At 42.2% G+C, this 27,236-nt stretch overlaps 1 protein-coding gene across 1 annotated transcript; it reads right to left on the bottom strand.

Annotated features, from left to right (window-relative positions):
• Positions 1-683: 683 nt before the first annotated feature.
• FBXO9 (F-box protein 9) lies at positions 684-27,236 on the bottom strand. Its single transcript, XM_065885974.1, is given in 16 exon segments — positions 684-792; positions 2,654-2,805; positions 4,383-4,476; positions 4,923-5,018; positions 5,603-5,693; positions 5,891-6,009; positions 8,534-8,648; positions 9,660-9,790; positions 11,805-11,904; positions 13,336-13,393; positions 16,279-16,440; positions 18,856-18,942; positions 21,906-21,991; positions 21,994-22,348; positions 24,934-25,157; positions 27,209-27,236. Coding segments are annotated over 16 exon segments (2,007 nt in total).

Here is a 27,236-nt window from a genome sequence, read left to right as displayed (position 1 = left end):
GAGTTCCGGCCCCGAGGGAGTCACCCTTTCTCACCTAATGTCACGTATCTGTAGGGGGCCTAGGTAGGGTCAGAGTACAGATACTATAGTCTGTGGCTGTGTATGAAGACCAAGACGAAAGAGGCGCTCATTCATTCATAAGCCTTCACTGGCTACCTTAGGATTGTTTATCATTCTGACATTTTAAAAAGGCTGTCCAAATACATTTTCTTGAAAGAAACATTTATTTATGATCTTTATTGGTCAAAGTTTCAAACAAATCCAGAACAGGTGTTCGCATTTTGAGCCTTTAGTGAGAGACACTACGTCACGCGTGAAATAAATGCTGATCCCGTGGGGTGCTCCCCGACGCATTTAAATACTGGGCTGATCAGTCAGAAGACGACCTATGTGACAGAATCTGCTCAGAAATCTGCTTGAAAAAGGGCGTGATTTAAATCTCATGTGGTTTTTCACAACATAAATGTACTGTAACTTATAATAATTTCAAAACAAACTGCCCAAGAATCAACTCTCTCTTTACATAAAAAAAATAATCAATTTATACTCTTCTCGAAAGAACTCCAACAATGTAAAATAAGTTCCAATTCCATATATATATAATATATGTACATTTATAACTTAGGTGCTCTGTTTCTCTATATACTTTTATCCATGCATCGCGGCAGGGGTGGACGTGAGGGCTACAGGGGCCTCTCGGAGAAGGCAGTGTAGCTTCTCACCCTGGCAAACAGCAGGGGCGTGTACATCTTGTCGATCTCGAAAGCTGTGACCGCAGTCTCTCCAGTTGATCTGGAAAGAAAGCACAGAATCACTCGTTACCAGGAGATATCAACTCACTTGAAATCCTTGCCTTTTTTGGGGTGGTGGTGGGGGGGAGGAGTTTATTTTAGGCTTTAGCCTTTTTTAAATTTAATTCATCTCAGTCAATTCTGAATAATATAGTGTATTATAGAAAATTTGAAAAATTTAGAAAAATGTAAAGAAAAATCAATCATCCCATCACCCAGATACGGCCTCATGAAGCATTTCTTCCAGGCACTTCAACCTTGCTGTCAAACTTTACTGCTGAGATCACACTCTACTTGTCATCCTGCCTTTTTAAAACATTATGACATAAGCATTTCCTCATGTCATTAACTACTCTTCAGAAGCCATTTTTGTGGCTGCATAATATTTCACTGTCTGCTTGTACCACATTTACTAAATTCTCCTTTTGCTGGAGATGTAGGCTGTTTCAATATTTGCCAATTAAAAATGATGTTGTGATATTTTTGAATATGAACAAAACAAAACAGATCCCTGAGAGTAGAATTTCTAAGTCAAAGGCTATAGACTTCGTAAAGCTCTTGCTAAAATGTATTTTAGAAAGAATTATAATCCTAGAAGAGAATTTAATGAGTTCATATTTGCATGATCAACAGCACAATTTCAGGTTGGAGGGGAAGCAGGTGACGAGTTACATTACCACAGCTTTTAATTTTCTCCTAAAAACAAAAAAGGAGAAATAAAACAAAAAAGGAGAAATGAACAAAAACACAAAATTCAAGTGACTTTATAGATATTATTATAAGGACGTCAACGTGATCATTAGCAGTTACAAATGACATCACTTTTTTCTCTTAAGATGTGATGCTTTTCATTTGCTTTGTCCTACTTCTGGGTTTGGTTTCTTTCTTTGAAAACAAACAAAAAAAAAAGATTCCACTTCACAAATTACTCAGAGAAGCAAAAAGAAGATAGTAGGACCAGGAGGTAAGGGTGAGAAGAGAGAAAAATGCTCTTTCTCAGCTGTCAGGACCTCCCAGATGAGTGGGGAAAGTTATTTGTAAGATAGAAACGTGACAGAGGAAGTTTTCAACAACGCAGTCAAGGTTGTGAAGGAGGCTAATGGAAGCTGACCTCACAACCTGCCTCTCAGAATTCTGATTTCAACTGGCATGCAGACCCTCGGGCACACACCGGTGTTCTTTCAAACCTAACAACAGCTAAGATCTGTATCCACACGAACTGACATTTCACTTTCCTAATTCCTTTTTTTTACTTTACTCATTTCTGCACTGTTCCTTTCTCACACATTCTCAACTGTTCATTAATTATTTCATACAAGCAAATCCTAACTCATAGGACAAAGAACTTTAAATAGGAACCACTAATAGATTTGGCTTTGGAACACACGAAATCTTTTCAGCAGACTTACTTTCCTAACTACAACTTATTTTAAATCTGGGTATAATCCCTGGGGATAAACCAAATGGAAATAAGGTGAAAAATGATCAGACTGAAACATGGGAGAAGAAAAAAGGTCTTGGTGCTTTACAACTGCCTTGAGTAAGCCAATGAATGAAGTCACGCACGGACAGCTTAGTGACCAGGCACCATCCACGCACGGAAGCTGCTCTCAACCCCACAGAGTAGGTGCCCACTCGCATCACCATGGGCAGTGGGCAGGAGCTCGGAATGCTCCACTTCCTGGTCCACTTTTAGGTTTCTTCCCGTTGGCCGTTTCCTTCGTTTGCAGGATTATTATGCTGTGGTTTTGCTTTGTAATCGAACGTTCACTCTGAGGAATCAAACCCTATCTGAGTCCCTCAACTGAACAGGAAGGACGCATCTAGTCTGTAACCTTGGGATTTTTACTGCATTCGCCTACTTGTAAGTAATATGACAAGAATGATGTATCCAGATGAGTTTGTTGAACCTCTGGTGGCCACTGGAACACAGCTGAAGCCCCACGTGAAAATTCTGATCGGCTTCTTGTACAGGGACACGGCGAAAATACCTGTATTTATAGTCAAGTGGTTTCTGTAAAAGAAGAGAGGTGCATGAGCCACAGTGAGGCCTCACTTCACTGACAGAGACAGAGAGATGGAGGGTGCTACACCTATACACGAATACCTCAGAAACATGTTACGTTACATACTATCCGCACATAGTAAACAGCTACTTTGGTTATCGACTGAGAATGTGTACGAGTGCCTTGGAAATACACGAAGGACTCTAAACACAGAAGGCTCTTCCCTCCATCATCACCATCTCAGTCAGTCATCACAACATCCCCAGGTGTGACATGCAACCGCATCGCTGCCGTGTGATGGCCGACAGGATGAGGACCCAGGGCGGGCAGCCCAGGGCCAGTGTCAGAGATGCGAGCTAAAGCTCCTGTCTCCCATCTCTAAGCCTAGTATTTCCTTCTACTTGAAAACACTTGGGAATTTTTAAAGAGGGCAAGTGATAAACTGGTGAAGGCTGCAGAAAAAACACTGAGTATAACTGATCCTTTGTAATAACAGTAAAATAGTCAACGGAGAAATAGATGTGACAAGGTTCACTGGAATCACACTTCTGTAAATACTGCTAAAAACACAAGAATGTCGCCACTACGCACGGCTTCACTGAGTCATATTCTGCAGAGAAAACTGGTCATCAGCATGCGAGTCCCTAAACTCTCTTATTAGATCAAATCTAAACAGCTAGGGCCTCACGACTCCCCAGCTCTGACCTCAGTAAACTCACGGCCAAGGTCACAGTGATAGCAAGCAACTCTGCCCCTCAGACTGTTGCCCCCCGATTCCGGGAGCCAGAGGGAGCCAAAGAAGCCACAGCCGAAGTCCACAGGACTCACAGATGAAACCCGCCCTAACTATTCCCATACATGGTGCTGGGGGTGGGAGGGAGGGGGGTGTTTAACACAAGAGAAACTTCATTCAAGAGCTATATTAATTATAAAAGCACCAGGCAAGTATTTATTCTAACTACCTCACAACTGACTTCTTGAGTACACATTAGCGTTTTCAACCAGGACTGAAAAAAGGCACATGGGGAAAAGCTGTGGAAAAAATTAGCCCCTTAATCTGTTAAGAGAATTTAAAATACTCTGGAATGTAATAATTCAGCCATCGTATTTACTCGGCATTTTTTTTTTCCTTTTGTAAGAAAAGGAAGAAGGAAATTATCTCACTTCAGCTTATTTCCAGTACAAACTGAAATTCTAAAAATATCCTTGTGAAAGAATTATCTCTATGAGTCCGTTTAGGAAGAAAATCTCCTAGGATTCAAAAGGAGAAAAGCAAAAACATAGTCATATATAACTGTACTAGTTATTTCACAGGAATAACTAATAGTTACTTTGGCTTTACGTTTTCATGCGTAAGAAACCCGGACCAGAAGAGGAAACTTGGAGAAGAACAAATAAGTCGATCCAATAAAAAATAACTGTGTTTTAGAAACCCTCCGGCTCTCCTCAGAGATATGCTGTAAGTCAACACCCGTATTGTATAAATTACGAAACGGTATTTTTTAACCTTTCTAATCAAGAATGCTTGAATGAGCAGGGTAAGAAAATTAAAAGGAAAACTGCCAATTCCACCTTGCATACTCACTTCTTCTTTCTTCTTAGTTATCACAGCAAATACTTTCGTCTGATTGTCTATATCTTGTGACAAGCGATAATGACCCAGTAGAATTGCATCAGTTCTAAAAATTGAAAAAAACCCAACACTTTAAATCTATTAATCCATAATGTGTATTTATTTAAGTAATCGAGAAGGTAATGGGTTAGTTAGAAGTGTTGACTCAACTTGCCTGAGGGCAATCAGCTAGGGTGTGAGCAAGCCTAGTCTCCGAGGCCCCAGACCTACGGAGGGACATCTCTGCGGAGACGCCCAGGGATCAGTTGTGTTTTTCTTTTGGCTGTGCTGTGCACAGCTTGTGGGGTCCTAGTTCCCCAACCAGGGATCGAACCTGGGCCCTCAACAGTGAAACTGCTAAGTCCTAACCAATGGACTGCCAGGGAATTCCCGGGATTGGTACTTTTCACAAGTGCCCCAGATGACTGCTTCTTTAATCCAGTATTAAGTTACATAATCTGCAAGTTGCCACCTAAAATTTGGACTGGATAGAAAACTACAGAAAGACACTACCTGGTATTCCTGGTTCTTAAACGCGGAACAATGGACTGGGGCTCCTCAGGGGTGGTCAGCATCATCACGTGTCCGTCTGGGAAGAACCTTATGTACCTGCGGAACAAGGAAAACACCCAAACACCACATGCAAATAGAAAACACATCCGTATTTACTGGTACCGAAACCTATTTACTCATGGCTGTGAAACCAGAATGGAAACACCGTGGGCCAAAGAAGTGGCAAAACATCACTGACACAAACATGACCTGTGAGGCCAGCAGAAGAGAACCAAAGCATTTGTGTGTTTTTCCCCAAAGCACTAACTAATGTCAAATGAAAGTGAGGCCCAATGCTATTACAGGGCAGTTACCATAGCTTGCGCGTTCCTCAGTGACACTAGTATCTGGTGAACAATAAGCCTGAGTAACAGCACACGCTACCCGACAAGGCAGAAGACACGGAGGAGCTCTAAAGTGACTTCATAGGGATTCTTAGGTTTAGAGCCCAGGAGGAATTAACTGATTTATCTTAACCTACTGGTTCTTTGAGTGCAGTTCCTGTTGTAACACCGGATGAAAATACTGAGGGCCATTTTGTGGATAAATGCAAAAGCCACAAAGAACAGATGTCCAATAACTAACGAACCAATACTTGGAGAGAGAGAATTTTTCACTCACTCAGTTTACTACAGTTGTACCTGTAATATTCCACTTGGTGCCAGGCTCTATAGAAACCATCAAGAGACTGTTCCCCTTGACGAATATATGTGGTTTTACTGATATACACTCCTATAAAAAGAAACAGGTTTTTTAAAAAGAACATAATAAAAAACTTTTACAACCATGTAACATGTTTCCAGTTTTGTTTTTATTGTGGTTTCCTTTAAATATACTTATAGTACTCAGCTCTGTTACAGAAAATTAAGACTGTGTATTTCTCAAAATCAGCACAACAGGTCACCATTGTTCTAAAGAGTTCAACTTACCATCAAACCGAACACGTGGCCTTTCTAAAAACATCTCTCTCCAGGATGTATATGCAACAAGTTTAATACAGCTTCTGCCCCAAACTTTCAAGCAGGCCAAACGCCATATTTCAGGGTCTCTAGGTAATAAAAGCACAACATCAATACATATAACAGGTGAGTCCCTATCCGCACTCAGACATGAGAAGCATTCCTGCCACCAGCCATCTTCTATTCGGCAATATTGGTTGAGTGCCGGCCAGGCACTGTCCTGGGCACTGGGGACAGACTGACGGACAGGGCAAAGGCCCTGCTCTTTTACAGGGAAAGCAAACAAAAGAGAAGAAAACGAGAGAAAAGTTTTAGGTAGTGTGCTCAGTACAAAAAGAAACAAAGCAGAGTAAAAGGACCAGGACGATGGTGGTGAGGAAACAGAGACTACTGTTTTCTGGGCAGGTGTCTACGGTGACAAGGAAGGGTATCCTGGCAGAAGCCACAGCATGCAAGGGCCAAGGGCTGGAGTGTGGCCAGCACGTTCAACAAGGAGCGAGAAGGATCATGGGGCTGCAGCAGAGTGACCGGGTGAAGTGCAGACTACGTGCGTGAAGAGGCGGTCAGGGGCAGGCGACATAGTGGCCTACAGGCGCGAGTGGCCCTTTGAGTGAAGTGGAAGCCACTGGAGGGTTCTGAGCATGACTGATGCTTTTAAAAGGTGACTGGTGGTCTACGGAGAATGTGCTCCCGGTACGTAAGAGCGGAAGCCCAGAGACCACACAGGATGCCAATGCCATAATCCAGACCAGGCCTAATGGCGGCTGAGCCAGAATGGTGCTCGGAGAAACAGTGAAACAGTCAGACTGGAGGTCAGTTATGAAGACAGCACCAACCCTAACCCTAACAAGACTTTGTCATGGGATTACTGCAAAAAGCGACGCAACTGACATGGTTCTAATACAACTCAAAATAATTTTAACGCCATCTTTAACGCTATCTTTAACTGAAAACATTCCGTTTTAAAGACGTAGGAATTACTTATATTGAAGCCAGACTACAAAAAGAGATAAACCCCCCAAATTTACATTGCAACGTATTTAAATTTTTTTCTTTTAATACTTTTATAACCAAATTTTATCCTACCCCTGAAAATTTATTTTCTTAATTCCCTTTTTGTTGTCTCATGTGTAATTAAAAGGAAAGTTAATGGAATAACAGTGCTAGAGACCCCAATTTCAAAAGGCTGGGTCAATCCACTAGGTGCTTGATAGGTGCTTGTTAAACAGAAATGCACACAGAATCACCAAAAAAAACACCAAAGGCTTTAAAGTAATTCAAATGTTTTACCCAAAACACAAGACTCCAAATGAAATTAGGTTACTTAAAAACAAGGTACCTGAGTTTTAAGAACTACATAAAGTTATAAAAAAACTTCTAGATGCTAAGGATAAGCTATTTATTTTTATATAAGACGTTCATAAAGGATGACCTGTCTTAAATAAAGTTACACTAAACTATGATTATTCTTCACATAACCAGATTTTAGAAGCAGAACTCTTTTCCCAATTTTACTGAAAATTATTTGACACACGTCACTGTAAAAATTTAAGGTGCACAGCACAATGGTCTGATTTACATCTATTGTGAAATAAGCCACAATAGGTTTAGTGAACATCCATCATCTCATACAGATACGGTAAGAAGAAAAGGTCTCCTGTGATGAGAACTCCTAGGGTCTACTCTCTTAACAACTCTCTATCATATGGCGATGGTAACCACAGTCACCATGTTGCACATTACATCCCTAGTACTTATTTGTACCTTCTGACCACCTTCCTCTCCCCCCCACCTCTGGTAACCACAAGTCTATTCTCCTTTTCTATCTATGCAGATGCCACATGTAAGTAAGATCACGCAGCATTTGCCTTTCTCTGACTTATTTCACCTAACATAATGCCTTTAGAGTCCATCCATGTTGTCACAAATGGTAGGATTTCTGCATTTTTCACGGCTCAATAATATTCCATTGTTTATATATACCACATGTTCTTTATCCATTCATCCATCCATGGACACTTAGGTTGCTTCCATGTCTTGGCTATTGTAAATAATGCTTCTATGAACATGGGGTGCAGATATATTTCAGTTAGTGTTTTTGTTTCCTTTGGATATATATTCAGAAGTGGAACTGCTGGATCATATGGTAGATCTATTTTTAATTTTTTGAAGAACCTCCATACTGTTTTCCATAGTAGCTATACCAATTCATAATCCCACGAACAGTGTGAAAGGGTTTCCTTTTCTCTACATCCACATTTATATCGTCTTTTTGATGATGGCCATTCAAACAGGCATGAGCTAATATCTCACTGTGGTTTTGATTTGCATTTCCCTAATGACTGATGATGTTGAGCAACTTTTCATGTACCTGTTAGCCATTTGTATATCTTCTTTGGGAAAACATCTATTCAGGTCCTTTGCCCATTTTTTAATTAGATTTGGGGTTTTTTGCAATTGAGTTGTATGAGTTCTTTATACATTTTGGATATCAACCTCTTATCAGATATATGGTTTGCAAATATTTTTTCCCAGTCCATTGGTTGTCTTTTCACTTTGTTGATATGTTTTTCACCACTGCCAGAGTTGCTTAAAAAAAAAAACAGTAAGTACCTGGCACAGATATAGAAGCCTCTGCACACCTGTGACAACTGCTCTAACGATCTGAGGTCCAGGTCGCTCGACACCACCCATCGGAAGACGTACATCAGGACCTCCATCGGCAGCGCTGCAAAGGAAGCTATCCTCTCAGTGACTCTCTTTCCTATACATCACTCTGCTGTCACGTTCTCCCTGCAGATATCTTTATGTATTCCTTAAATTTTATAAACCGCACCTTCAGTACTGCTCAGAGCTACAGCGCAAGTATATTTAACTACCCAGAAGTAATAATGGTTCCTAACATCAAGACACAAAATATCTTTGTTTTTTCAGTATTGAACAGATCCGAAGGTATTTTTATAAAGTACCCCTTTCCCTTGGAAGATCATTTCATCATCAAGATACATAAAAATGGATATGTTAGAAAAATAGTCTAGTATGTATGCGTGCGTATGCATTTGTTAACATTAAAAAATGATTTCCATCTCCTTGGAAATTTTCAGTTGTCCTCCTCTGGAAAGTCCCATAGCTAAGTAAACAACATTTAACATATGAAAAGAAAAAACCCATCAATTTTTAAACATTCAGCCCATCTCAGGACTACCGTCCAACCTGGCTGAAGTGCCTGATGGTGCCATTGTTCCTCCAGTTTTCTGAGGGCCGCCCCAACTCACACATTCACCCTCACAGAGCATCACTGAAAAAAGAATGGCACCCTTTTTTTTTTTTTTTGGCGGTACGCGGGCCTCTCACTGTTGTGGCCTCTCCCGTTGCGGAGCACAGGCTCCGGATGCACAGGCTCAGCGGCCATGGCTCATGGGCCCAGCGCTCCGTGGCATGTGGGATCTTCCCGGACCGGGGCACGAACCCATGTCCCCTGCATCGGCAGGCGGACTCTCAACCACTGCGCCACCAGGTAAGCCCAAGAATGGCACCCTTTAACAACTGTGCTACAAACTCCACTCTACTTCGGATCTTGAAAATCTTATCAGTATGCACAAATTAATTACAATTAGTTCTCCCACCATACTTTGAACTAGAGCAACTGTCTGACAAGCTATCTGACCTTGTAAGTTTGGAAAACGTAAATCTAAGGAAAAGTATTTCTCACTGAGTTATAACGACCATGAAGTCACACCTGATATGTGAGTCTGACTGCTCTCAAGTTCGGGCTGACACAGTTTGAGCACAGACTCCTGAAACGTGAGCTGCTGCTGGAAGTAGGACAGGAGGTCTGCCATCTTGCTGTCATCATCGGTATCTTCGATGCTGAGAAAATAAGGGAGGTGAGTGAACGCAGTGCCACAGTCTACACAACACAGCTTAGAAAATGATTTTCCACAGTACTTTCAAAATCTGCTTTAGAAAAAGTCATCCAAAAGCAAACTTCCTACTACTTTTTTTTTTAATATGATAAATGGTTACCCTGCCTTGCAAAGGAGTACCATACCAACTTTTTGAAGAAAAAAGCTTCAGCAATTTTAATTCCCACAGAGAAAGAATTAAAATTTTTGGATACAGGTGTTGAGATTTAATTAATTAGTTTTATGGCAAATAGAGATTTCATGAATTAGTAAAAAGATACTTTCAAATGATTTTTTAAAATCTTATGTAAATATATCCTTTTAAGTGACCATAATCCATTGTAACTGGATAAAAATAAAATATACAAATGTTATCTGAGGTGCTTACTTACCAAGGGTTTTCTAACGTATATGCCTTATCACCCTACCTTTAGAGAGGAAAATATGTAATTTTAAAAAGCAGGGTCCACAAATAATTTATCAGTATAAACAAATACATAGTTAGAGTTCTAGAAAAACATATAGCTTTCCATTTTTGCTAACAGTAACTTTAAAAATGATCAGACTTACAAAAAGGTTGGATGAGGATGAAGTTAGAAAACCAGGATGGGCTTATTACAAGACAACAAAGGGCACATGCGGCTGAGGCTAGATGGACTGCAGGGCTATGCTACCAGCTTTTTACAGAAGGCAAAAAAAATAGCAGAGGCTTTTAGGGCCTGTTAAGTCTGATAAGAAAATAAACTGTACCCTTAAAGAACTTTCATAGCATCTGGGTTTGTGTAACAGGACGGGAGAGAAAGAAATGTTTCTTTAATGTTTTAATACAACCTTTCTTAACAGCCCTTGGCGTCTATTTATAAACCTGGCTAAGAGCTGGGTCTAAAGGACTCTACCCAAATTCAAAGAAGGTTTAGAAAAAGCCCAAATGAGCCCTTCTGAGTATGAACTACCTCACGTTATTAAATCTAATTTAGTGAACAATATTACTAGCCCCAAACAGACAATAAATGCTGACTTCATCAGGATGTTTTTAATATGGCTTAGCCAAAGCTTAAGTGTTAATACCATAAGCAGTTAAATAGCACTGGCGATCAGCGCTAAGTTATCGATAAAGGTAACCTCTTAATTGTTTCGTGGCAGAACTAATATAATATCTCATCACCAAAATTCTATTTTTCTATGTACTGCTCATTTTAAACCTGATATCCTTTTGTGGGGACAGACTCCCTTCCCTTTTAATATAAGCTTTGGGAGAGAGAGGGGTTAAGCCGGTACAATTTTATAATTGTTTTACACACAGCTTCAAAAGTATTAGCTTAAAAATATATTCTCTTGGTCTCTGTCCATATAAACAGTCAATGCTACTCCATGACCGTGATGCCAATGGCATCTGTACAATGAAACACGGTTTCTTTGGGTTTTTTTAGGAGCACTTATGTCCTGCCCGTGTTTTTAAACAAATGTTACAGTCTTAACAGTATTCTATCTACAACAAAGTCTGGTTAGAGTCCAGCATTTTCCTAATAAAAAGCCTTTTAAAAAATGTATTATTTCAAATGGATACAAAAGGAGAAAGACTAGTGTAATAAAACACTATGTACCCAGTTTCAACCATTAACATTTTTCAGGCTTGCCCTGATCACGTTTTAATAGTTTTGACTTTATAGGTTTCAGAAAGTTGAAATGTGTCCTTTAATTTACTCCTTTCAGTAATCACTGCTTTTATTTTTTTAAAAAACTCTTTCATCACCTAATTTTTGTTACACCTGTTTAAAATATGCATTTCTATACTTTACTCTTACAATTTCCCTAATTAAAAAATTTCTACAACTTTATAAACAAGTCTTTATATTAAAGACTATATAACAACAGAATTAGCACCGCTTCTTATCATTATCATGTTAAGAGTCAACAGGGCAAAGACGCTTAACTTTAACAAACTCTATATATTACTGTCTATCAAATTATGTACGCACTAGCTGTTTCCAACGCCATCACCATCTGGAGACCGGGTATAAGTAATCTTGAACTCTATATCAGGTACAAGTTGCATAGCCCTACGATAAAACTTGATGGCTAAAAGAAAAAATAAAGCTAAATTAGCTATGACCACACATTTTTGTCATTTCCTTTGATTACCCTAACTGTGGTTTAATTTGGTAACTTTCTTTATAAACAGCCAAATTCCGTTTTTCTACATGCAACAGTAGCAGTCAGCAAACTTATTTCCAAACCCTACTAGTCAGAAATAATCTTTTTCTAAAGCTCTCACGTTACAGAAACTTAAGATGTTGCATTTTACTCTTATCTTTTAGCCCACCTTTTCCCTCTGCCTCTCACATATTGTCAGAAATGATCTTATATGTGGCTGTCTTTCTCTGTGCTTTGAAAATGCCACTGCTGCAGCCCCAACAAAAACACCTTTAAGCAAACTTCTTCCTAGGATGCAGAAAATCAAATGTTTCCTCCTGAGTAGAATAAGGAGAAGGGTTTTCTGGAATTTATTGGAATTTATTCTTCAAATCCAACTTCCTTTAGTCCAGCTGCCTCTTATTTAGCTAAGTAACCTATAAAACCTGTTTTTAAATCAATCTGCTGGCCAGGAGGTTTAGAACTAGAACACTGAGCAGTCTCTCCCACAGAGACATACCACAGAACTTGGGGCTGCAGAAGCCGACTAGTTCTTTCCCCACAGATGAAGTCCACTCAGTTCAGTCCACTCTGCCATGTTCTGCTGCTCTGGGTGAGCGACTGTAAACTACATGGAGACAGGAACCTCACAGGCTAATAAAGACTGTGGCGGGATATCACCATTTGGGCCCTTTTCATATCTCAGAGTGAAAAAACCCCTAGAAGAAACTTGCAAATAAATGCAGTAATTTTGAAAATGTTATTTGGGGGGCATTTTCAAACCACTCAAGTGCTAGCATTTTTTTCCATGCCCCAATTAACAGCTTTTCTATCAGGAAATGAAAGCCTAATTACAAACCTAATCTGGTAAACAGCCCCACCACTTGGTTTACTTACACATTTCTACTGGCCTAATAAAAGAGACAATTAAGGCTGAAGAGTATTCCTTCTCTAAAATGTACACTAGAATTTAGAAAGCATGTACACGTTCCTCCATCTATCCTTCATAGTCTCCTCCTCTGAAATAACGTTCACCTATAAAAGGAGCATATCCTATTTTTTCAATGGCATATCCTGCTATTTTTCAATAAGCAACAGTATTTTTAAGACTTTAATAATGAAGAATAAATACTAAACCCTAAATGTAGAAAAAGGTTATTTTACTAATCCTACCAATATGATGATGTTTCTCAGCAATAATTTTTGGACAGAGACAGGTTATATAAAAATACAATTTTTATTTTTTTAAAATCAATATCAAATACAGAGACTGATGTTCTGTATAAATATATTCTATTTTTTTAAAAATTGGTGAATAGCAAAGGGTTCTTATTCAAAACTATCAAGACAACATGATCCTGGGACCTGAGTTTTTACCTTCATAGAGAGCTCCATTTTGTTCTTCTTCTACTGCTTTTAGGAAGAGTTCTCGAGCCTATAAAAATAAACAGTGAAAAGCAATTTCTGAAAATCTGTACTAAAAATGAGTGTGGGTGGTAGAAGGATAGCCTTTTCAACAAGTGGTGCTACAACAGTTAGACATCCACAGGCAAAACAATGAATGTCAACCTCAACTTCATAGCTTACATAAAAAGTGACTCGAAAATGGATCAAGGACTTAAAAGTGAAACTTTAAAAACTTTTAGGAAAAAAAAGAAAGAAAATCTGGGAGACTTGGGCGAGGAGTTCTTATACTTGACACCAAAAGCACAATCTATAAAAGGAAAAACTGATAAATTAAACCTCATCAAAATTAAAACTTTTGCTCTGTGAAATTTCCTGTTAAGAGAATGAAAAGGGTTTCCCTGGTGGCACAGTGGTTGAGAGTCCACCTGCCGATGCAGGGGACACGGGTTCGTGCCCCGGTCCGGGAGGATCCCACGTGCCGCGGAGCGGCTGGGCCCATGAGCCATGGCCGCTGAGCCTGCGCGTCCGGAGCCTGTGCTCCGCAACGAGAGAGGCCACAACAGTGAGAGGCCCGCGTACCGCAAAAAAAAAAAAAAAAAAAAAAAAAGAGGATGAAAAGACATGCTACAAAGTGAAAGAATTTACAAGCCACATATTCAACAAAGGACTTGTATTTGGAATACATAAAGAACTCTCAAAACCCAACAGTAAAAACATGAGCAATCCAATCATTAAAGACAAACAGGTATTTCACTGAGGGGCGTATAAAGACAGGAAAGATATTCAACATCATTAGCCATTGGGGAGATACAAATTAAAATCACAAGAAGGTATCACTACACAGCTATCAGAATGGCTAAAATTAAAAAGTAATGACATGGGCTTCCCTGGTGGCGCAGTGGTTGAGAGTCCGCCTGCCGATGCTGGGGACACGGGTTCATGCCCCGGTCTGGGAAGATCCCACATGCCACGGAGCGGCTGGGCCTGTGAGCCATGGCCGCTGAGCCTGCGCTTCCGGAGCCTGTGCTCCGCAACGGGAGAAGCCACAGCAGTGAGAGGCCCGCGGACAAAAAAAAAAAAAAAAGTAAGGGCTTCCCTGGTGGCGCAGTGGTTGGGAGTCCGCCTGCTGAGGCAGGGGACACGGGTTCGTGCCCCGGTTCGCGAGGATCCCACATGCCGCGGAGCGGCTGGGCCCGTGAGCCATGGCCGCTGGGCCTGCGCGTCCGGAGCCTGTGCTCCGCAATGGGAGAGGCCACAACAGTGAGAGGCCCGCGTACAGCAAAAAAATAAATAAAAGTAAAAAAATAAAAAACATTAAAAAAAAAAAGTAATGACAACTCTAAATGGTGACGGGGATGTGAAGACACTGGATCACTCATACACTGCTGGAGGGAAAATGGTGCAGACGCTCTGGAAAACAGTTTACAGTTTCTTTTAATCAAAGATGCACTTACCGTACAACTTAGCAATTGCACTCTTAGGCCAGAGGGATGAAAACTCATGTTCATGCAAAAACCTGCATATGAATATTCATAGCAGTTCTAGTAATAATAGCCCCAAACTGGAAAAAACCCAAATGCCCCTCGACAGGTGAGTGGTCAAACAAAGTGGGGTACGTGAACACCATGCAACACGACTGAGCGGTAAAAAGCAACAAACTACTGACACACACAACAACTGGGACAGACCTCAAAGGAATTAAACAACACTTTTTGAACATCAAAATTATAGAAATGGAGGCCAGCGTAGGGGCTGCCAGTGGTTAGGAATGGCTGGGGAGGAGGTGGGGAAGAGAGCGTATAACTATCAAGGTAGCAAGAGGGAGCCCTGATGACAAAACAGTTCTGTATCTTGATTGTGGTGATGGTTACATGAAGCTACACGGCTAATTGCAGAGAACTATTTATACACATACAGACAGTGAAGTGCTTGGAAACCTGAATAAGCTCTGTGGACTGTACCAAGGTCTACTTCCTAGAAGTCTAGCTACGGAAGGTGTCACCGTCAAGGGAGGACGGGAAGGGTGCACAGGACTCCCCTGTGCTATGAATCTGTGATTATTTCAAAATTAAAATGAAACAAAACAAATATGGAAGTTTTTAGTTATCATGGTAATGTCGATTATTAAATGGCAAATTTTTGTAAAGAAAAACTTGGGTCTGATGGTACGAAGACGACAACCCCTGCGGAGTTAACAGGATACAGTCCGCCCTCCACATCCCTCTCTCTGCATCCTCGGATTCCACCAACTGCAGATCAAAAATGTTTGAAAAGAATTCCACAAAGTTCTGAAAAGCAAGACTTGAATTTGCTGTGCAATGGTAACTATTTACTCAGCATTTACACTGTACTTACAACTATTTACAGAGCATTTACATTGTACTAGGTATTACAAGTAATCTAGAGATGATTTAAAGTATACTGGAGGATGTGCATGGTTACACGCAAATGCTACACCGTTTCATACAAGGAAGGTGAGCATCCCCGGACACAGAGGGACAAATGTTGTGAAAATTGAAATGGTGGGTTGTGTGTACTTTGTGTGAACAAGCACTAGGAAAGAGGTGAACCATTAGAAAGCATTCAAAATTTTCCAGGATAAGGAAGTAATTACTGCATCACTATAAATCTGTTCAACTCAAAATATAACAAAATATTGCATTATGACCTTTGGGAAGGTGTTAACATTTAAACCAATTTTTTCCCCTTTCGGGCTTCTGTTAAACAGATTCAGAGGCATCTGTCTTTTAGACCAGGTGAATCTCAGGGGTGTATATTACCAAAGAGTTCCAGCAAGACTGTATACCTGCAGGAAAGAAGGAGTAATGTGTCATCCAAAGGCCTACAAAAAGTGGTGAGGGATGGACACCCTGGCACACTTGTCACCATCTTTCCAAGTACAACGCCCCTAACACTTAACTTTTCTTCTTTTGCCAGCTCCTGCTTTCCTCTGGTGTCCACTGCTCTCAGTGAAGAGCCTCTCGTTGCTCTCCAAGGTCGAGATTCTAAACTGCTCGAGCCTCCACCTGGGGCAAGTTCAAACATCCACTGAGCTCGGAACCTCTGGAGTTGCGCCTGAGGGAAGAAGAATGTTTCAGGACCCACCAAGGAAGAGGAGCTCAACTCTGGAACAATCTGTCAATAGGTCCAACACCGATGTCCACACATATACATATGCTAAGATGAGAAAACACTGTCTTTAAATTATTAAATTACTGAATACTACCATTAAATACCTGTTATCTTCCAAGATAATTTTTTGCTTAAGACTTTGAAGAAATTGTGAAATTTTGCCTAAAATAAGATTCTCTATACAGGAGAAATCTAATGGTATGAGAAAATCAAATTTTAATTGGAATCGAAAATGTAAGCCATCACTTAGGGACTGAACTTAGATGCTTTCAAACATTTCTTCCCTTGGAATACATCACCTCAAAATCCTGTATGCGAGCCCCAAGTCTTTCTTTTAATAACCTTTCTCTTTTTTAAAAGAAATTATTTTTTCTAATACATATCATTAAAAAGAATCTAAACATAGAAAAAGTGAAACCCCCTCTGTGGCGGGCTCTGCTGTCCTGCCCAGAGCCCCCCATTAGGAACTGCTGGGAGTGCCACAGAAGAACAGCCCTCAGCCCTCGCCCTGCAGTAGGGCCTCAGGGAGACCACACCCCTTCCCAAGGGCTCCCCACCCAACGACTGATCAACGAGAGTGATCAAAGACCCCGCTCTGAAAGGTCATTCTTCCCCCACTCTGAGGTAGTCTTTGGAACTTCCGCAGGATTAACTGAGCTGGTCCACTGAGACTGCAGAGCAGTCCAGCTCCCCCAACCCCCTCAGGCTTCCCTCCCTGCCTCCCAGGCACAGGTGCTGACTCCAAGAGCACTGCTTAATAAACTTCTTACATCCACCTCGGAGTCTGCTTTCTGGGAACCCAACCTGGGATGCCCTTCCCCCCAAAGGACATTGGTAATTGGATTGTATATATTAGTGCTGGCTCTTTAAAAAAAGAGTACAGATTTAAAACATGAAAGCTTTTAATAATTTTTCTCTACATTCTGCACACTGCTTTGACTCCCACCTTCCTATTACGAATGTAACACATATACCTCTGACTTAAACATGTGGGATCTTAGTTCCCTGACCAGGGATCGAACCCAAGCCCCCTGCATTGGAAGCACGGAGTCTTAACCACTGGACCGCCAGGGAAGTCCTAGCAGCACTCTTAACGCCTACTAGATGGTGCACTCCAAATGCACAAGTATTATAAAGATTACAAATTCAGTAAGAAGCACTTAACTAACTACAATGAATATTTTTCTATTTCGATGCACAAAGCTCTACCCTATCCTTTGAAACGGCTGCAGAATATTTCACTGTATGGATGCATCATTACTTAACACAAGTGATGGATATTTAGGTTGTACTCCATTTTTCCATATAAACAATGCTACAATAAACATTTTTGTATGTGTATATTTACTCACTTCCCCTATTATTTCCTTAGGATTAATTTCCTAGAAGTAGGATTGCTGGTTCAAAGGGAATGTATGTTTTTCATTTTGATCCATATTGCTAATCTTCCCTGCAAAAAAGCTGTAGCAACTTATGCTTTCATGTATACTGAGTGAGTGTTCTCAGAGCCTGGACAGCAATAGGCATTATTCACTAATCTGATCTTTTTTTAAAAAACAATTCTTTACTGATTTAATTTGTTTTTTGTTTTTTGGTTTTTTTGTTTGTTTGTTTTTGCGGTACACGGGCCTCTCACTGTTGTGGCCTCTCCCGTTGCGGAGCACAGGCTCCGGACGCGCAGGCTCAGCGGCCATGGCTCACGGGCCCAGCCACTCGGCGGCATGTGGGATCTTCCCAGACCGGGGCACGAACCCGCATCACCTGCATCGTCAGGCGGACGCTCAACCACTGCGCCACCAGGGAAGCCCTTAATTTGTATTTTTAAAAAATTATTAGTGAGGCTGATTATCTCTTCTAATGTTTCATCAATATTTATATTAATTTTTTCCATTAGTTATCCATTCCTATCTTTCTATCCTATGTTGTTACTACTTTTATAAGGATGTTACATCTGTATCAGAGATATTAATCCTCTTCCCCTAGATGGTAAATAGTTTTTCCAGTTAATTATTCCTCTTGATTTAGGAGGTCTTTTGCTATATACAGGTTTCAAACTTTTAGGTGGTCAAATCTGTCAATCTTTTTCTTTAAAGTGATGGGTTTTAGTCATGCTTTTGCCTTGGTTTGAACACTGTAAACCCACATATTGAATTACACAGCAGCAATTACTGATATTCCTTTTTACAGAAAAAGAAATCTATAACATAGTAATAACTTAAGTATTCTAAAAACCGGTATGAAGATACAGCTACATTCAATGCAAATAAGAACCTATGAATCTTCATAATTATGACCAACTCCTGCTTAGATATGGAAAGCAACAGAATAAGAACTAAATGCACAAAGGAAGAAACATGCCTGCAAATCTGTCTCAGCAGGGCGTTCATTTCCATCCTCATCTCCTGCCCTGACAGCGTCGGAATGACAATCTTCCTCAGCTTCTGCCTGAGTGAGGGAAAGCAAACGATGCTCAGGAATAAGCAAACATGGTTTCCCTGGTAACCTACATCTCCTATTCAGCTACCTGCCCAGTGAAACACACAGCTGCCTCTCTCTAAATATCTTCTTCACAGGTAAGTTAAATGATTTCAGTCAGAAAAGTCTGATACTTTAATTTTTTAATACTGTAGAATAAACAACTTCACTGGGCTCCAGCTTAAAATGTTTTGGTAGGTGGTTAAAAAGAACAACCTTGCTTCAGAAAATAACAGTTGGTGGTATAGAGTTCAAATAGTTTTTGTTTCATGGATCTCTTAAGACCATATATAGCCCATATATGGTTGTCCCTGGAATGTTATTAATGTGTGAATGACTTTGTCTAATAATATTTTCAATGTACTAGAAAAGCTCACTCAAATCAAAGACATGTAAGAGTGAAGGTTTTTGTAAAGAAGCTCCTTCCATTTTTTTTTTTTTATAAATCCAGATTTTCATATATTGGATTGACTTAAAGTGGAATAAAGCTGGGCTGGAACTACTGTGCACGGCTTGGGACTTAACAGAAGCCTCAGGTCAGTTTCCGTCCATTTTATCCTTTTATTCTCCATAAATGTTTGCTAAATAAAACTGGATCCTATGTTCCAGTGAAAACGAAATGTTGCCTAGGTGTGGTCTATAACCTAACACACTTGTTAGCAAATAAGACTTGCTCAACACTTCAAGTGTTCAGTCCTATAAAGAAATGTGGCAATCAGGGAAGTGACTTTGATGGTTAGTTAGAAATAAAAATAATAAAACCTATTTAACTTCACTCATTCCAAACACGGTAAGTTTTACAATTGCCAATTGGGGTTGTAATTTGTTCCCAGGACTAAAATGTCTGTATTAACACCTATCTTTGAGCACAGCAACCAGATATACTTGCACTACTTCATAGCACAACACAAACAAGCCTGGCTCCCTGTCTTATCTCTGGCAACCAGACTTACAACAGAGGTGCCTGTGAGATGTGAACTAGTTAGTACGTGGTAAAGTGCTTGGCACCCTGGAAAGGCTAAATCAGTGGAGAAATAAAAGAGAAAGGCTGAGCCTCGCATGAACTTCCAGAAAACTGGAAAATCTGAGCATCAACGCACTGTCAAATACATTTTCTTAAGTCTCTTTAAGCTGAGAGCTTTTCCTACTCAGATCATCAGTAATGGGAAATTACACAATAGAAGGGTTTGAGTTTACAGACCTAACAAGTGTATTTCTCTCTCTTCTCAAATAAGGGTCTGCTTTATTACTATAAACTCTAAGGACAGCTAATGGAAGGGGACCTTGGTCCCTGGGGTATCTCAGTAATTCAGCCTCTACCTCTAGCCCAGTAGCCCCACCAAAGTGACTTCAAGAGCTCCCCCTGCTCTCTCCAGCCCCGCGCTTTGGCACACGCTGCTTTGCTCTCTGCATCTGGAATGCCTGCATCCTCTTCCACTTGGCTACTTGCTACCATCCTTCATGATTCAGCTCAGGGATTATCCCAGTAGGAAACAAATTCTGATCCTTTCACTTGCCTCTTTGGTTTTCCCATTACACTTGTGCTGGTATCACAGCACTTAAGACTTGTATTGAGATTTCGTCTCTTTCGCTAGAAATTAGTGCATTGGCATCAAGATCTGAGGTCTGGCACTATGCCAGGCTGATAAGTGCTCCAAAAAATGAATTAACAAATAAAATGCCATGAGGATATATAATGCATATCTCAAGGATGAGGTAAGGAGACAGGAAGCCTACAATACAGACAGCAGCATCTCCCCTGGGCTGTGTTAATAGAGCTCTCATCCACTAAGACTTTGATTTTGACAGTATGGTGACAATAACAAGAACCATCAAATTTGGGGTTTTACCATATGCTCTTCAACTCAAATACCACTTGAAATAAGTAGGTCTTTGGCTGTCATCCAGATATTTTCACTTTGTTTTTCATAACTGAGATGGACCTAACATCACCTTTCACTGGAGTAGCTCATGTGTTCATCCTTTTACCGTTTTACACATGGGACTAATGAAATACAGAAAGTTAAGTGCTTAATCCTGGTCAGAGAACTATTTCTGAAAGTTTAAAAGCATAGTCAACTAGTGTTTTTCTATTCACCAAATTGACTTCATAAAATAAGTTCATTCAACCATTCGTGTATTCAATAAACACTTGGGTCTACTATAAGCTAATAAGTTTGGTATCATTTCACTCTTGAATCACTCAACTTTAGCCAGAGATTAGTTTCTCGGAACGACAATTTATTTGAAGCCAAAGCAAAGCAGCATGGGGCAGAGACTACATACGCCAACACGTAATAGCCCCATGGAATCTGCTTTGTCAATTTCTGGAGCTTTGCTCAGTTCCTCCATTTGGACCGCGCTGACGCTGCTTGGGCCCTCACTGCTGTGAAATGAGACAAAATCCCTCCAACCCCAAGCCACCAGGACCGCCAGCCAAAACCCTGCACCAGGAACTGCCGCGTCCTGGGGCGGGTGCCTCCTAAACCCAGGACTCCTTAAGGGGTCAGAACGGCTTCTCCATGGGCAGGCTTTTTGTTTTGGAGGGGCGGGGGGCGGCGATCAACAAGTGTCTCCACTTGCCAAGGTTCCCTCCCGCTTTCAGATGTTGCGACGGCTCACCTCAATCTACGCTCGCTTTTATTAAAGGGACGAGATTGGTTCAATGCCCTCAGCAGGCCGACAGGCATTATTCCGGCCGTCCAGCAAACCCGCTCTGCTCACCTGGAGACCCAGCTAGGGGGCTCGGCAGGAAGGAACCCCGGGGAGCGGGCAGGGCCAGCACTGTCCGCCACCCTCAGGCCAGGGCCCCAGTATGGTGGTAGCCGTGCAGCCCCCAACCCTCGCAGGTTCACCCTCTCCACGTCCCCCGGGTCTCCCCGCAGGCCCGGGCCGTCCCGCCCGCCGCCCGCCCGAGCTCCTCGGCGCTTTACCATGCTGGCGGGCCAGCCGGCCGCGGCCGAGGGGCTCTCGGCGCCCCCTCGGCACCGCCCCCGCGAGGAGGTGCCCCGGGAGTCCGGTGTCTACTCCTGCCGTCTGGTGCAACGGGACTTAGCAGAGTTCTCGGTCGGAGAAGCGCACCAGGCAGCGGCAGTAACTGCGGGCCCGGCGTACGGCAGCCATTTTCGCAGGGCAGAGGGCCAGATCGCGGCGCGCTGCGGCGGCGGCCGGGGACTCGCGGAGCGCAGGAACGCCTGGGGCCCGCCGAAGCCGAGGACTGTGCGCCCACCGGAGCCTCGACCCTGCTGGAGACCCCGGACGCCGCAGCACAGATGCACCCCTGCCGCGGAAACCTGCGCCGGCGCAGCGAGCATGCGCAGTGCTGACCCTCCGCTGCCCGCGCACTTCCCTGTGGAGGGCTAGGGGCGTGCGTTTTCTGTGTGCGCGAGGGACAGCCCGGGTGAGGTCAGCCCGGGGTGCCGAAGGCCAAACTCAACCTAGTATTCGGCTCAGTGAACTTACGCAAACTTGAACAGGACTTAACTCAAATTTAGAGTTGAGACCCTAAGGCAAGCGGCCCGAAGGCATCGAATTGGGTGCCCGGGACGGTCACTACACGATCCTCGGCGACTGTGGTTAGAGTCCCACTCCGGGGTTGCAGGGAGACAGTTAAATTCCACTATCGTCACAGGCTGTTATAACGACTAAACTTTTTAAAGACACGGTCCTGGAGGTTGAGAAAAAGAGGCGCTCAGGTGTGTAGCGGCAGGAGAGAAAACAGCCACCCCCCCCCCCAACGCCCGTCTCACTACAGATCCCATCATGCAACGCGGGAGGACGTTGCGGCTCTACGGCTCCGAACCCCGAGTCCTGCGGAGACGGCTCCCGCGGCGCCCTGGGATTTGTAGTCCGCCGTTCCGCGTAGAGCACCAGCCCTCACTTGCCGTCCGGACCCCGCTTCTTACAGCCCAAACACCTGATTTCATTTCCGCAGAAGGCACTCTTGTTTGTCAGGCAGTGTATTATTTTCCCACACTTTACATTGTTTTAAATACTGGATTTTGCATGCTCTCTGCTCTGTGTAAACCTAGTCTTGGGGCTTCTTACCTTCATTCAGCAAACATTTATGTAGTTTCTAAAGTTTCTACTAGGTGTGGGGTACTAATAGTCATCAGGTTTCCAAGATCCTACTCGTGGTTCTCACGAGTTCACAATAGTTTAAATCTCTTATCCATTATTTTCTTTTATTGTATTTATTTAGATCTTAGTAATGCAGTACATTCTTCTTCAGAAAATAGAGGCGAAAAAAAATGGGAGGGGTGCAGAATGGTGAGCTACAATAAGGAAGCCCCAACTGCTGTCTTGTAATATTAGAATCCACCCTTCCGATGGGTTTTTCATTTGCATCCTAAGTCAGCTACCTATAAAAAGTACATTCTTGTTTAACGGGGACTAAAAATTTACTAGTTTTCAGTTTTTAAAAGAGACTAGGGCTTAGGTCTGTTAAGGATGATTTTCCTCCCAATGACCTCTTTTAAATTGTATTTTGAAATTTAAATCGGGAGAAAGATTAGATGTATGGATTTATAATAGAAGAAAATGTTATATGTGACTAATGAATACAAAAGATCAGTTTTGCAAATGAGGAATGGGGTACTGAAATATTTTCAGAACGAGTCTATTTCATTAAACTTGTTGAAATGCTTAGTCAGTTAGCACAGATGATTTCTATTATTCTAGTAAATAAACAAAAAAGTTTAATAAAATTTGTATTTTTATCAATAAATTGAGCACCTATTTTATTAAAACGCTGTTATGTTTCATAGCTACTAATTTTCAAGTTTAGGTCAGTATCCACTGTATCCACTAGGCTTCTTTACAGTGTTGTATTATCTCATCATATTATATAATACGTGGTTATAATTTTCCCGAGGCTAGGACTATGGACCTAAGCCACTTACTAGCCCAATGGACCCTTGTTAAAGGTAGATCAAGACAGTCCATTTGCCAGTTGCTTGGACAACTGAATTTGACTAAAACTGATCATTTTAAATACTTTAAAAATCACTTTTTCTGGGAGTAGTATATGATTTGTCAGGCTGCCTCCTGTCTCCCTATCTTTTCATTGACAATGACGTTCAATTTTCATTTGCCATATGGTTTGGGTGTTATATAGGTAAACATGAATGTAGATAAATGTTATACGTTTGCCAAGTGGCCAGATGACCCTTTCCCATTTGAGACAGGAAGTCTAAGGAAGTTTGTCCTGTATCTTGTAGGTTTCTTCAACAGAAGCAAAAAGAGGGAAAGAGGGATTCAGGCCTTTTGCATAGATTCTTCCTAGAAAAAACAATCTTTTCGGTTCTTAGAATTCAAAAACAAAGATAGTGAGAGAAAATTGATATGAGCTGGGGAATTTAAACTCAGAGAAAGATCCACAATGTGTGAAAGGATTACTGTTTTATTAATTAAAACTGTTGCTTAGGGCAGTGTGGTTTCCCTGACCAGTAGCATCAGCACCAAAATTCTGGGGAGAGGGCCCAGCAATCTGTTTTCACAGGCTATCCCAGCGATTCTGATGCCTCCAACTAAAGCACCCTCGGCTTGGGGCAGTTATGTGAATTTAAATCGAGGACCTCGAAGCAATTTCTTTTTTCAAAGTGGTTCAGGGCCAATCCTGATAGGATGATTTACCTCCACAATATAACTAACGACACAAGTGACAGTGTTTAAAAAGTGTTAAGTGTTAGACTTCGTAGAAATAGTCAACACACAGAGGACGATTCTGTAGACCATTATCTAGTCTGTTCCCCACCTAACAATCCAGTCTTCCAAACTAAAGTTGCTCAAAATACAGAAACTCTTGAAGTTCAAATGGATGCTAACAGGCAGTCTGGTTTTTATTTTAAATATTTTTTATTATGGTAAAATAGATATGACGCGATTTGCCATCTTCAACCACTTTCGGTGGCACTGCAGTTACGTTTTTTAAAGCCAGGAAAGTGTGTTCACTTCGATCACCTGTAATGAGATGTCCTCCCAACGTGCATCCTCAGCCTGCACTTCTCCATTCTGATGCCCGAGGCAGTCGATCTGCAGTAAGGCGAGCGTGTGGAGCTGGAGGGCCCGTTGGCGGTCGGCGGGGGCCTCAGGGACCCTGGGCTCCAGCAAGCCCCGGGTGGAAAGCGGAGCGCGCTGCTCGGCGCCCCCCGGCTGCCCGGCCGCGGTGCAGGGACGCGCGGGGCCTGCGAGGGGAGCTGCAGGGTAACTTTTCCCAGGGAAAGAGGCCGGTCGTCCCCACCAGAAGCCTCCCTGCCTTTTGTTTGTTTTCCTGCCGGAGGCTGGAGAGCGGCCGGGTGCCCAGCCGCTCACCATGCGCGGCGCGGCCCGCGCCCCTCGGCGGCGCCCCCGGGCGTCCCTCCGCGGACCCCTCGGCCCGTCCTAGCGCGGGTCGCCCCGCTCCCGCTCCCGGACCAGTTCGGCGCCCGCCCTCCGAGAAGCCACGCTCCCCGCAGGCGCGGGCCCCCGCCTGTGCTCGCGGCGCCGGTAAGTGGGGTGCGGATTAGGGGCTTCTGCCGGGTGATCTGTCACTCGGGGTGATGGACCGGAGCTGCGAGGGCCCCCAGTGCCGTGGCCCCGCGAAGGATCGGAGGTCGAGGGAGAGGCTCTCGGGCTGTAGTTTCTCTCCGCGGTCCTGTGGGTCTCTCCCTCTTGGCAGAAAAACTCCCGCTTCCTCGGAGTCTGGAAGATTTTGGTGTGTGTTTACCTTTTGGCGTTAAAGAAGGGAAAGATCCCGGCCCGATTTGAAGCCCCATTGGTAAGATATGGAGGACTTGCTTTCGGAATTTTCCTGACTAGGCCTTTGGCTGTCCTGCAAGAGGTCTGAGCAAGAAATCCTCACACATTTATGTGCAACCATTTTTCACTGGGTTTCTTTCTGCTCTGATTTCTTTCTTACTAATCAGAGTAGACGTTATGAGAGGGATGCTGAAGGACTTTACAGAACCACTGTTTCTTTTATAATGCACCTTTGAAAGTTTGACTTTGACACTAGCATTGAGGGCTTTTACTTTTAAATTAAAAAGTAGTTGAATGCCTTATTCTGCAGAAAAGAGTATTCGTTTCCACTTATAACTAAATAAAGAGCTGCTTTTGCTAAAGCTGAATTATACTGAGAAAATATCACCCTGAATTTTGCATCCAGAGCTAGACTTCTCTAAGGTATTGGCACTTGTTTTCTATTTTTGCTTGGAGCACTCTTTGTAGCAGTTTGATAAGTACAGTTTTCGTTTCTCACATTTTCCAGTGAGTGGGCTTTCAGGATGTCCCCCCAAAATGAATTGTACTATTGCTGAATATAAAATTAAAATGAGCTTTAAATTTGTGTAGCTAACATATAAATTATTAAGAGGAATTTGTGCCTCAACCATATGTTAGCTGTGCTAAGAGTTAATGTATTCATAAATATGCACATTTGAAATAGTTTCTGAACAAAGCACTGCAATTTGGTAAAGAATTTGGCCTTCCTGTCTATTTGAGGACCAGTAATTTTGGGTGTAGAAATAAGAGCAGTGGTGTGATCTTTTATTTAAAATGATACCCTGTACCACTGCTTGCTTCCCTAAGATCCAGCCCTTACAGTGACCCTGCCTGTCCACTTTACCTTGTCCCCTTCTCCAGAGTCAAAACTGGTGGCAGGGCAAGAGCGGACAACCACGTTTCTAAGTAAGACCAGTTTAGTTTCAGATGATGGAAGGATGTGTTGGAGGGTTGATGGAGCTTGTTTGAGTGGGCAGAGGTCTGTCCTAGCCAAGGGAACTCAGAATTTAGTCATTTTCTTAAAAAAATGCTTTTTTCTCACTGAAGTTTCTTACCTACAGACTGTGTGTAAACAGGCTACCAGGATAAAGAAACCAGGCTTTGGGGGTTTTATTTGTTGACTGTTTCACATCATCAAAGCTATTTTTCTACTTTCATTGTTTTCTTCTCATTGTTTTTTGAGGTTCCCAGTAATGGTGGAAATCCTGTCAGTCTTGAACCTTTTGGAATTCTCTTCAACAGTCTTTTCCTTCATTTCCTTCATCCTTGCTATCAATGAGTCATGAAGACCTTTGACATGTGATTTATATAGCGCCCTCCCTCCATATTCTAATGCAGAGGCTCACCCTTCCTCTCCTGCAGACTGGGGCAGCCTCTGAGCTAGCCCCGCAAGCTGGCTCTTAGTAAGTCCTCATTGAATGTTTGTTGAATAAGTGGATGGATGGATGGAATGGATGAATGAATGAATGAGACACACCTTCTGGTTTCTTCATCTTCTTGTCCAT

The sequence above is a fragment of the Phocoena phocoena genome, chromosome 10 (genome assembly GCF_963924675.1).
Source record: "Phocoena phocoena chromosome 10, mPhoPho1.1, whole genome shotgun sequence".
Lineage (NCBI taxonomy): Eukaryota > Metazoa > Chordata > Mammalia > Artiodactyla > Phocoenidae > Phocoena > Phocoena phocoena.
The sequence above is the reverse complement of the archived record's forward strand: the minus strand, read 5'-3'. Positions and strand labels throughout refer to the sequence as shown.